General features: G+C 40.0%; 1 protein-coding gene across 12 annotated transcripts in view; it reads right to left on the bottom strand.

Annotated features, from left to right (window-relative positions):
- Erc1 (ELKS/RAB6-interacting/CAST family member 1) overlaps window positions 1-12508 on the bottom strand; it is a 360167-nt gene that overhangs the window by 265460 nt on the left and 82199 nt on the right. For 7 of the 12 annotated variants that reach the window (XR_005972232.1, XM_041630969.1, XM_041630915.1 and 4 more), the window contains 2 exons: window positions 5855-6010; window positions 4378-4461 (listed from right to left, as the gene is read on the bottom strand). Coding sequence is in view for 11 of the 12 variants with exons in the window: in XM_041630969.1 (XP_041486903.1) it covers window positions 4378-4461; window positions 5855-6010 (240 nt within the window). In the remaining variant the exon portion in view is untranslated. The remainder of the gene's footprint in view (window positions 1-4377; window positions 4462-5854; window positions 6011-12508) is intronic. The other 5 variants (XM_041630950.1, XM_041630933.1, XM_041630923.1 and 2 more) reach the window with 1 other exon arrangement.

Genomic DNA, 12508 nt, shown 5'->3' on the forward strand with positions numbered 1-12508 from the left:
CTTTAATCCCAGCTCTTGGGAGGCAGAGGCAGGCGGATCTCTGTGAGTTCGAGACCAGCCCGGTCTACAAGAGCTAGTTCCAGAACAGGCTCCAAAACCACAGAGAAACCCTGTCTCGAGAAAAAAAAAAAAAGACGGGACATACTAATCTTTTACACCATCTAATACCAGATGTTCCTTACCAAAAACTAAGCTTATTCAAACACAGAAATTTCTAATCTTCATTTATTGTCTTTAAATAGTTTCTGAAATGCCTTAGGCCAGTTGTTCTCAACCTTCCTAATACTGAGACCCTTTAATACAGTTCCTCATGTTGTGGTGACCCCAACCATAAAGTTATTTTCATTGCTAATTCACAACTGTAATTTTGTTACTGAGCAGTGTTGCAGCTTCCGATGGTCATGACCCTCAGGTTGAGAACCACTGCCTTCGGGGAAAGATGGAGGAAGAAATTGCAGCTCAACCCGACCAGACAGCGCTCATCACCTAAATGCCACTTCATTTGGTCAGAAAACAATGAGTGCGAACGTAAAACATGAGGGGAAAGTAACTTCCTATTTCTGCTGAAAGTAAATTCAAATCCTAGTGGTATGCTTCTTTAGTTTTCTTTCTCAAACAAAAGTTTTATAAACGCTTTATCTTAAAAAGCTAGGTTAGATGAGGTAGTGTAAACTTTTATCCCACGCAGAACAGGCAGAAGCTGTTGGATCTCTGTGAGTTCTAAGCATGCCAACAGTACAGTGAGACCCTGTATCATGAAAACAGGACAAAACCAGGCTGGTTTCAGTGTTAGGGCATCAGAGAGATGTTTTCTTTAAAAAAAAAAAAAGTCAACTGTTTATCAACTACATCCACATCATAGACATAAACAGACACATGGACTTAAATGAAGAATGTATGAGCTCCCCTGAGAGAATCCACATGTGGCATCTGAACAGGCCAGTCATAAACAGTACAATGCACTCTTCACAAAGCTTTTCTTTTTCTTTTTTGGTTTTTCGAGATAGGGTTTCTCTGTGTAGCCCTGGCTGTTCTGGAACTCGTTCTATAGACCTGGCAGGCCTCGACTCACAGCGATCTGCCTGCCTGTGCGCCTCATGAGTGCTGGGATTAAAGGTGTGCACCACCACAATCTGGCTCCACAAAACTCTCTTAACACCAACAAATATTTCCTTATATCTCTATTGTTCCTAAGCATTTGTGTGTGTGTGTGTGTGTGTGTGTGTGTGTGTGTGTGAGAGAGAGAGAGAGAGAGAGAGAGAGAGAGAGAGAGAGAGAGAGAGAATCAGTCAGTCTTGTGTGCCCCAGACCAGCCCAAACTGACTATGCAGCCAAGGCTGGTCTTGAACTCCTGATCTTACTGCCTCTATCTCCTAAATGTTGGGATTACAGGTCAACAGCCAATGAGGACAGTAAATGTGCACAGTGTTATATTTGCGTGTACACATACAGAGGCCAATGCTGGATATCCATCTATCACCTTCTGCCTTGCTCCCTTGAGCCTGGTTCTCTCACTGAAGCTGAAGCTAACCAACCCTAGAAACCCTCCTGTGTTCATGTCCCTGTAGCATTAGGATACAGACAGGCAACCACACCTGGCGTCTGACATGACTTCTGGAGACTGAAACACTCATGCTGACAGAGCAAGCGTTCTTATTCATTCAGCCTTCTTAGCCAGCCTTGTTCCTAAGACAGGGTTTCTCTGTGTAGCCCTGGTTGTCTAAAACTCACTATACAGACCAGGCTGGCCTCAAACTCAGAGATCCATCTGCTTCTGCCTCCCAAGTGCTGAGGTTAAAGACGTGCACTACCATGCCCAGCCACCTTCTTTCCTATTTTGAAACTTTAAATAAAGATTAAAAAAGAAAGCTGTCTTATGACATTTTCTGAGTTTATATTATTAGGTCTACCGTCCAGAAAATAAGTACATGACAGATTAACTACTGGCAGACATATGGTACGTCAGAAATTTTCATGGCAGATGAAGCTAAGTTCTGGAGTTTTAGAAAACTGAGCATCTCTAAAGTATTTTACTACACCAATCTTAGGTAACAAGAGAAAGCTTTTTAAGAAATTTCACAGGAAGAAATAGAGTTTACCTTAAAATCAGACTTTTAATTTGGGAACATACCACAACAAAAGAGTTGTTTCCTAGCATGTACAAGACCCTACATTTGATCTCCCCAGGAAAACAACAACAAGATAGGAAGAGAGGGAGGGAAGAAGGGAGGGAGGGAAGAAGGGAGGGAGTGAGGGAGTGAGAGAGGGAGGGAGTGAGGGAGTGAGAGAGGGAGGGAAGGAGGGAGGAAGGGAGGAAGGGAGGGAGGGAGGGAGGGAGGGAGGGAGGAAGGAAGGAAGGAAGGAAGGAAGGAAGGAAGGAACCAATTATACTTTTTTTTTTTTGCTTTTTCGAGACAGGGTTTCTCTGTGGTTTTGGAGCCTGTCCTGGAACTAGCTCGTGTAGACCAGGCTGGTCTCGAATTCACAGAGATCCGCCTGCCTCTGCCTCCCAAGTGCTGGGATTAAAGGTGTGCGCCACCACCGCCCGGCCCAATTATACTTTTAAGAAGCACTAAAAATAATTTAGTCTTCTCTTTCAATAAGGCAAGCATTTTTCTATACACATGAAAACTATTTACAGATAAGCAAATACGTAAGGATATTCATGTTATCCCTTTACCAACAACAAAAATACATATTAGCATTTTTCCATCTGTAATATATAGATTGAACTAAAAATGTATTTATTCTATAAATAAATGCCCAGAATATTCAAAGTGTTACTACTGTCTCAGGAAAGAACTACAGTTCAAAGGTATCTAAATCTCTGGATATTTCTAAACATGAGTTAAAAATAAACAGAAGCCAGGCATAGAGGTACACACCCAAAAACCTCAATGCTAAGGAGGCTGAGGCAGAATCAGAGGTTTGATGACTAGCCTACATAATAAGGTCTTTCTCAAAATCCTAAAATGCACACATACATACGGAGAGAGATTTCAGTTCCGCACAGGACTGCTGTTTCCTTACTGTGTGCACTACTTAACGAGCTTTACATGCTGCGATACAGACCCTTAGAGACTGAGAAAAAGAAGAAAACATTTTAAACAAAAGAAAAATTTAGAAGTACGAATCTTCCTTCTGGAACGCCCAGGAGAGAAAACTAGGTGAGGAGCACATGATAGTAGTTAGTTGCTAAAGAGATCAGTAATGTTATTCTTCTCTACATCTTGGCTTCCTAACTGGCAATGGAGAAATTATAACAAAGCCTCATACTGCTTAGGAATTCAATAAAATAATGTACTTGGCCTGCTGTCTGATACACATAAATGAAAAACAGTCGCTAAGAAAAAAAGAAAGTTATATACCAATTCCTCCTCCAGATAACATATAGTTAATACCATAATCCAAATTAGATCTTTTCCAAACATAGTATTTTACTTTTTAACCTACAATACAAAGTAGCCATAAATAGGAAGCAGCATATCAAATTATCAAAATTTATTTTTAATACTGCATTCAAGTCTTAGTCCACAATTCTTCCCAAGGGTAGTTTTTCCACTCATCTTTGACACTTTGAAGAAGCTGTGTATGGCCAATACAAACAAAATAGTGAAGAAATTACAAGTAAACTCTGAAACAGGATAGCTGGTGTCAATCAAACCCTATCCCTTATGACCTGTGGTTCACTGGGCATTGTCTGTTACCTGAGCTTTCTCCTCTGTAAATTGGTGCTGATCACCCCAGATGCTTCTAGTAAGTATACAGATCATGGTTATTTTATTATTATCTATTAGAATGGTTTGAAATGCAGTTTTAGTAATTTAAAAAACATCACACCAATTCTAAACTCCCAGCTAAATTTAAATAGCTATTTACTCTCTATACATCTGTCCTAAAGAAAATAACATTTGCTGCAAAATCTCCTAATGAGAACTTAATGTCTCCATGTAGTTAAAGTACTTTTCTCAAGAACTTCAAATGGAGGTAAGTTGTAGGCGATAGGCCTAGAGATGTCTGCATATTCCTGTACCTAAAAGAATGGAGGGAAAGACCATTCATATAAATCAGCATACATCTACTCAACAAGGGAACGAGGAATGGGAGTTTTGAGATACCATCCACAGAACAGCAAAACAATAAAGAACCAGGTGTAGGGCTCCCAGAATCCATGTGGACTCAGTGTGCACAAGTGACATATGGGTCAAACTGTGAACAAAGGTCAGTCAAAAGAGCAGAGCAGGCTGGTTAGTGCTAAGAATGGGCAGAGCTGCCATCCATAGAGAGAATGAAAGTGTAAGCCACCCAGAAGCCAGAGCCAGCAGGGTCCCACTATGGGATCACTGCACACAGAGAGGTAAATCTTACTGCAAAGACCTCAGACTGAAGACCAGCCGCTCTCTTTTTCAGCTCCTCCCCTTGAGCCTCTTTCGAACTTAGTTCCTCCTTCAGTTGTTCTACCTGTCACGACATTGTTATTGTTTTTCACTCATGTGCCAACTTAGGACTTCAAATTATCTGATTTTGAGCCACAGTGACCTCTGAAATAATAATAACTTATGTAAAATAATTGAATCTTTTCCACTAACTCAATTTTCAAAGGCATATACTGTTTCTATTTCAAACTTTTTTCAAATGAACTAGAATGTGCTGGTCAGCAAAAAGGAAGTATAATATAGATTTTAATATGGTATATTTTGTCCTTAAAATCATGGAGAAAATCCAAGCTAACAAAAAGTTGAGCACATCAATTTTTTAGCATTAAAACTAGCACAAAATTGGCATAAATCATCAATAACAGACTCTTTAGCAATAGAGGAAAATTCTACAGACATATGCCAGATACACAACAAAAAGCCTAAACAGGATAGGGAGTCACACCTGTATTTCTTGACAGTCAAATTTGGAGAATGTTTCAGTTTTCAATTGTGAGAAACTGAAGAATACAGCCGCTCTATACATTTGGGAAATGCAGTGAGTTAAGATTTTTCTAGCTAAATTTTCATTGTTAAAATTATTTATTTGCATATTTGTTTGTTTTAAGACAGGGCCTCACTGTATAGCCCTGGCTAGCCTGGAACTCTCTATGTAGACCAGGCTGGCCTCTAAGATGCAGCAGTCCAGCTGTCTCTGTCTACCAAGTGCTGGGACTGCAGGCATGTGCCACCATGTCCAAACTTTGACAATAATTATTTTTAATTGAACCACAATAAAATTGATATCCCAATAAATTAAATTCTTCAATTTTATTTAAATAGTTTATAGAATCAAAATAAATGACTTTTGGATCTGATTTTAAAGCACACTGCTAGGCCTCAGTACTGACTGCCCTACTGCACACACGCCTGAGAGCGCATAGGGAGCAGCACACCTGAGGGCAAATGAACCCCCCTAACCGAGAAAGCAAAGGCCTTCCATCTTGGGACTTGTTTAAAGGGGAAACATTTAACTTTTTGGGGGGAAAAAAAAAAAACAAAAAACAAAAAAAACAACTTTCAGGGATTTGATTTAAACTATTTCCCAAGAAGGGGTAGAGAATGAGCTCTCACACCGTAAGAACAATGTGGTTGAACAAAGTTCCATAAAATCATTTCAGAAGGACTTACAGAAACAAAAAGTTAAACGATAACATGTCCTTAGTCACATCAAACAATTCTTATTTAAATAAAAGTCTACAATAACTAAATGATACCAGTCATTCTGACCTTAACTCTGGGAAGTTTCTAAGTGGGGGGAGGGGAGGGAACACTCCTCTAAAATCTAATAAAGCATAAAGTAGATCTTTGCAATCACTAACATGGAAAAGTATGCATAAATTTTAAAGCTTCCGGGAACTGAAGTATCCATTCCATACCTTATTCTTCATGAATTTAGAGTGGCTCCTATACACCTCCATCTGTTTCATTTCCTCCTCTCGCTCTTCAGTGCTCAAAGCCCCATTTGATTTCAGCATCTGAATTTCCTCTTCCAGGTCTCGGAGTCCACGCTCCATGGAAGAAATTTTTGAATCCTAGGAACATGGAAGAGTTAAGTGTTGGGGAATATTATTTTCAGGTGTCACTTTTGTTTACACTGCATTTGTTTAACTCTGTGAAGCTGTGTTACTGTGTCTGTCTAAAACACCTGACAGTTCTAACAAAGAGATGAACAGCCAATAGCAAGAGGGAGCAAGGATAGGCGGGGCTAACAAGCAGAGATCATAAATACAAGGAGAAATCTGGGAGGAGAGAGAACTAGGAGACTAGGACATCAGGGCCAGTCACACAGCTACAAAGCAAGCAACTGAGAAAGAAGAAAGGCATACAAAAATACAGAAAGATAAAAGCCCTTTCAAAGGCAAAAGGTAATCGGGATAATTTCAGATAAGAAAAGCTAGCAAGAAACAAGCCAAGTTAAGGCCAGGCATTAACATCTGTGTGTGATTTATTTGGGAGCTGAGTGGTGTGCCCCTCAAAAAAACAAGAGTAAAATATCCTACAGCAGTTAAGTGTTAAACTATTTACAAAGATTAAAAGTAGTTGAATGACTGGGTCTCTGAAAACCTGCTGCTGCACCATGTGGAACGAGGAGGACACATCCCCACAGCATGGCTGCTCCTCTTCCTCCCTCCAGTTACAGACACTTTCAACTCAAGCAGACAGAATTGACCAAACGGGCAGAAACAACAGAAAATGGTTAAAGGTTCTCTGCACTTTTATGATCAACAAATTTCTAGTGGAGGAAAAACTGTAAAATTGACCATAAAACCTTTTCTATTGTAATATTTCACTACTTTATTTAGTGACCTCTGGGTGGGGGACATGTTTCTGCCACTAAGAGAAAAGAATAAAGCTTGAAAGAATTGTACAATAAAATTCATAATAAGATATACCATAATAATTATCTATCATTCCAATTGAAGAAAAAAATCAAGAGTGAATATTTATATATTAGCAGTTACTTTTCGTACATTAGAACTCTTATTCACTGTACTTCTGGTGTACATTTGAAATATCTATTTATGTTTTAAAAATCACTAATTTCCATGACACATGAGTATAGTTCTGGGTATTTAGAACAAGGCAGCAAGAGGATTACTCGAGACTAGGAGTTTAGGGACAACCTAGGCAACATAGTAAGATAACCCCCATCTCAAAAATAGTTATATTAAATAATAAATCACTGTTCTTGTAAACCATTACCACAAATATCACCTTCTAGTTCTACATGTTTCTATACTCAATTTCTTGATTTGTTTGTGGAAACATATAACTTATCCTCAACATAAGTATCAATCACAGCAAAATGGCTACGTGAAAATAATTTTATATCTGTAACTGAACATGTTTATTTACCTAAGAAATAAAAGATTTAAAGAATTTATGGCTTCATTTTACTTGGAGCTTTAGAGAGAACATTCTGGGTTGGAATTCTGAAACTGACTTCCTTTTTACTTTATATCAAAGATGTCTGGGTTGGCTGTATAGGCTATCATAATTCCTAGAACAGAAAGACAGAACTTAAAGATCTGTCGTGAGACAATTTTAACCAGCAGTTTTCAGGTTTGGGGAACTAAGGGGGAAAGAGGTACCCTTGCCTTGCTCATAGCCTAAGCTTCAATTATAGAAATTCACTTTTAAGATTAACACAAAAATTGCAGAAACATATTAACATAAATTGTAGAAACAGATTGACATAAATTGTAGAAATTCACTTTTAAAATTAACATAAAATTTTCTTCACGTATCAGGACATGGTCTCTTTAAAATGACTAAAACACCAGATAAGCACAAATAGCTAGGAATCAAAATAAGTTTTGCCGTGCCCACACCTAGGAGCAGCAAGAGGTAATGAACAGATGGGAAAAGAAAGGGGAGTGTAGGTTTAGCACAGCTGTGATCCACACAAGACAGCGGGCCCAGAGTAACAGCCCTAGCTCTGTGCGTCCTCAGCAGACCACCTGCGCAGCTTCCACAAGGACCTTACCCAACCATAACAGTGACATAGGACAAAATCAATTCACTACCAAACGTACAGCAAGAACAGAAAACTTCTTTCTAGAAAAGACATTACTGTGGCTGTGAAACCTCACGGCAAACATGAATTATCTGAGGAAAGAGCTATCAGTTTACTCTTTGAAATCAGGTTAGACAACTAGTCCTTGTTAGTGTAACTAGGTCCAGCATAAACTCCAGTGGTACCAAGCCTGGTTTATGTGAGAATCTCTCTCCTAATCAACTGAAATAAGCAGATAATTAAGTTCCCTTTCACTTTCCCACTCTACTTCCCAAGCCCTGACTCCCCATCACTGTCAACCACTCCTAATGGGCACTCTGAGATCTCCTCCTTGGGAAATTCCCCACATCTCCAATTCCAAAGGTTGTCTCATTTCCCCAAGCAAAGCTGGGCTTTCCTGAAGGATCTAATTACCCTGAACCATCTCATTTTGCTACACAAGAGACCAGCTTCCAACCACCTGAAAGATACACTCCTGGGGCCTCTTAGGGTGTGTATATGCACCTAAGTGTTTAAGATGGGAGAATGGCACCATCACATGAGCAAGAGTCCAGAACTAAATGAAAAGGAGAAAGCCCCTCTGCTCATATTATCACTCTTCCCTCTCTTGGACTGATCTCCAGAAGCTCGGTCCAGGGCTTCGCTGTGGATCTCTGATCTGCTTCCATCAGTCGCTGGATGAAGGTTCTATGATGACAATTAAGGTGGTCATCAGTCTGACCACAGGGGAAGGCCAGTTCAGGCATCCTCTCCACTGTTGCTTAGAGTCTTAGCTGGGGTCATCCTTGTGGATTCCTGAGAATTTCCCTAGGGCCATGTTTCTCACTAGACCCTTAATGGTTCCCTCAATCAAGACATCTCTTTCCTTTCTCTCCCTCTCTGTCCTTACCCTTTCTTGAGTATCCTGTACCCTCATGTTCTCTTCCTCTCTCTCCTCTTCTCCCCTTCCCCTTCCACCCTCCCTTCTCTACCCACACACTCCCAATTTTCTCAGGAGATCTTGTCTGTTTCCCCTCCCGGGGGATCCCCGTATGTCTCTCTTAGGGTTCTCCTTGTTACCTAGCTCCTCTGGAATCATGGACTATATATAAGCTGGTTATTCTTTGCTTTAGGTCTAATATCCACTTATGAGTGAGTACATACCATGTTTGTCTATCTGGGTCTGAGTTGTGATACCCACAGAAAAAGCTGACCTGAGTTAGTGAGAGCCCACTGACTCTGAACAAATAGCGGGAGGGAGGGGAGACCTGTATAGGACCAAAAGCCCCACCAAATGTGGGGGACAGTTGTGAGGCCTGGGCAGTCTGTGTGGCCATTGGTGGTGGGACCAGGATTTATCCCTAGTGCTTGAACTGGCATCTTGGAGCATGTTCTCTTTGGAGGGATACCTTGCTCAGACTAGATATAGGGGGAGGGCCTTGGCCTGCCTTGAAATGATATGTCTGACTTTTTGACTCCCCATGGGAAGCCTTAACCTTTTGGAGGTGTGGATGGGGGTGGGATGGGGAAGAGAGTAAAACAGGAGAAGGGGAGGGAGTGGGAACAGGAATAGCTATGTAAAAGGAGAAAAGACTGTATTTAAATAAAAAAAAATTTAAAAACCACTATTCTCAGGACCATAGAGGAAACAAAAAGAAAAAGAAAAAGAAAAAAGACAAAAGCCAGTGGGGCAGCAACACTCACATCTCTCTGCATCCTAACTGTGAACACAAATTGATCAGATGCCTCACACTCCTACTGCCTCATCTCACCCCATGGACTCTACCCTCAAGTCACATCCAAAATAAACCCATCCTTTTTAAAGTTACTTTTGCCAGGTGTGTTGTTCTAGCAGTGAGAAAAATAACCAACATAGCATCCACCTGACCCTTCTTGTTGACAAAATCTCATTTTACAATACAAGCTTGGCAAAACTTAAAATATGCCCACCACTGCCAATTAACAAAATTACATATTCCTGATCTGTGAGCTGGAGAGTTTAAAACAAACAAACAAACAACACAAAACCATGTGTAAACATGTGTTTTATCCTTAGACACTAAAAGGGAATCAGGAAATAACATGCACAAATGAACTATGTTGTGTGACTAAGGGAAAGCCACAAAATTAAACCATTCCAAAGTCCTTATAAGATTATAGTCAAGCTTGTTAAAGAGCCCAAAAACTAGTAATTTAAATTTTGTTTCGGGGCTGGAGAGATGGCTCAGTGGTTAAGAGCATTGCCCGCTCTTCCAAAGGTCTTGAGTTCAATTCCCAGCAACCACATGGTGGCCCACAACCATCTGTAATGAGGTCTGGTGCCCTATTCTGGCTAACTGTATAAATAATAAATAAATAAATATTTAAAAAAAATTTTGTTTGGTAACTCCTTATTCTACTAAAAAAGAAAATATACATACTATGAGCAAAGTTTTATCATTGTCAGTCAAATTGTATCGTTGGCAGCCAAGGCTAAACTGAAACCTTAGCTCAAAAACACATTAACACACACACAAAAGTGGATTATAACACAAACCAAGCCTCTTATGTAGTATAAAGAAGTTAAAGAAAGCAGGTAGAACGAAATGAGCTTTTCTAAGAAAGAACATAAAGCAGAGATATGGTAGCACATGCCTATAATAAAGGAAGATGGCAAAGTCCAAAACCAGCCTAGGACACAAGAAAAGGAAAGGAGGACCATATGTGATGGTTAATTTTAAATAGAAACAGGCTACGACCAAGAATCACCTGGAAAGAGTCTCAATGAGGAATTATCTAGATTAGATCAGCCTGTGCAGAGACTGTATGGATTGCACTGAGGTGGGATGGGAGACTCACCCTGAACCTGGGTGGCACCAATTCAGGCATTGAGCCCTAAACTGTACAACATAAAAGAAAGCTGGAGACAACAAGCCAGCAGACTGCAATAATGCCATTTGCTTCTCTCTGCCCTTGGCTACAGATACAGTGTGACCAGCTGTCTCAAGTTTCTGCCTCTGACTTTTCTGCAATTGTGAGTTATACCATGGAACCCTAAGCCAGCTTGTCACAACAACAAAGAAATCAGAAGACCATGTGTCTAGTAAAAATACTAGCAACACCACCTAACATCAGTCGTTAGCTATGTGCAAGGCCCTGTCCAAAGCATTTTACATGTTTTAATCAATGAACATCAAATTAATCACTGAATTAATAGACTTTTTTTATAAATCTGAGAAAGCCATAGAGAGGTTAGGAACTTGCTTTTTGTCACGTATCTGATAAGATGTAGCTAGATTTTTAAATCAAAGGAGTTTAACTTAGAAAGCAAACTCTTAAAACTCCTAGAGATTTCTAATGGCTAGTCTAAAGCAGTTTTTCAAAATACTATCTTTTCAATTTGGGGGTCCTCTAGACACAGAGTCTACAGGACTAAAGCTATTTTTGCAATAATCTTACAGTTATCATTGGATCTATCCAATGTGTTGACAATTGCACTGATAAGAAACAACAAACAAAGGTACCAGTGCCTGAGCACAAGTCAGGACAGTAGTAGTCATGACATTCTTTAGGGGGATAAACTGGCAATGAAGAAAAATAAAATCTTAAAGAATGTCCTTAAGCAGTTAAAATGCATTACTTTTAATAACATCCAGCATCAAATCTATATGAAAAGTGGAATTAGGCATGGAGCACTTATACTGCATACTGAACAATGGCTATCCCTAGTAACGGCACCTGCAGGGTGCTGTAAGGTGCAAGGTGAGCTATATACTTCCTTCTTACAGCACAGCTCTTACTAAAGACACAACTGGAAAATGGTGATTACTGAGACTTAGGTTTTGGCAAATTTTGTTCCTAAAAATAAAGGAAGTATACCAGGCAGTGGTGGAATATGCCTTTAATCCCAGCACTTGGGAGGCAGAGGCAGGCGAGTCTCTGTGAATTCAAGGCCAGCCTGGTCTACAAAGGGAGTTAGTTTCAGGACAGCCAAGGCTACACAGAGAAACCCTGTCTCCAAAAGAAAACAACACAACAACAAAAAAAAAGTTGGCTTATCAACTTTAAGAGAATTATGGGATCCTAACATTAAGGCTCCAATGTTGCTCCTTAAGCACTATCCACCCTGTTTTATGAGACAAAGTGTCTCCCTTGCCTGGAGTCTACCAAGTAGGAGAGGCTAGTCAGCCAGCAAGTCCCAGGGAGCTCCCTCCCTGCTGCTATCTCCCCAGTGCTAAAGTCATAAGCGTGTGCCTACAAGCTCAGCTTTTCTACATAGATTCTAGGGATCCAGCTCAGGTACCCAGCAAACATTTTACTGATAGTTATCTCTGCAGGCCAAGAAGTTTGCTTTCCATAATTCCTCTTTTCATTGGCATAATGTTAATTACATAAAAGAACCAGCCTTATTGTGCCATTTTGTACATGTATGAGCATAATTTGATCCTGTTTACCCCTATTACTCTTCCTATCACCCTCCCTCCTGACTAGGTTTCCTTCTTCTTGCCTAACAATCCCCCTCTTCTCTAAGAAATCTGACACTTGATTTAAAGAA

This window comes from Microtus oregoni, unplaced genomic scaffold (genome assembly GCF_018167655.1).
Source record: "Microtus oregoni isolate MIOR12 unplaced genomic scaffold, Mior012 000002F_ref0000024, whole genome shotgun sequence".
NCBI classification, from domain to species: Eukaryota; Metazoa; Chordata; class Mammalia; order Rodentia; family Cricetidae; genus Microtus; species Microtus oregoni.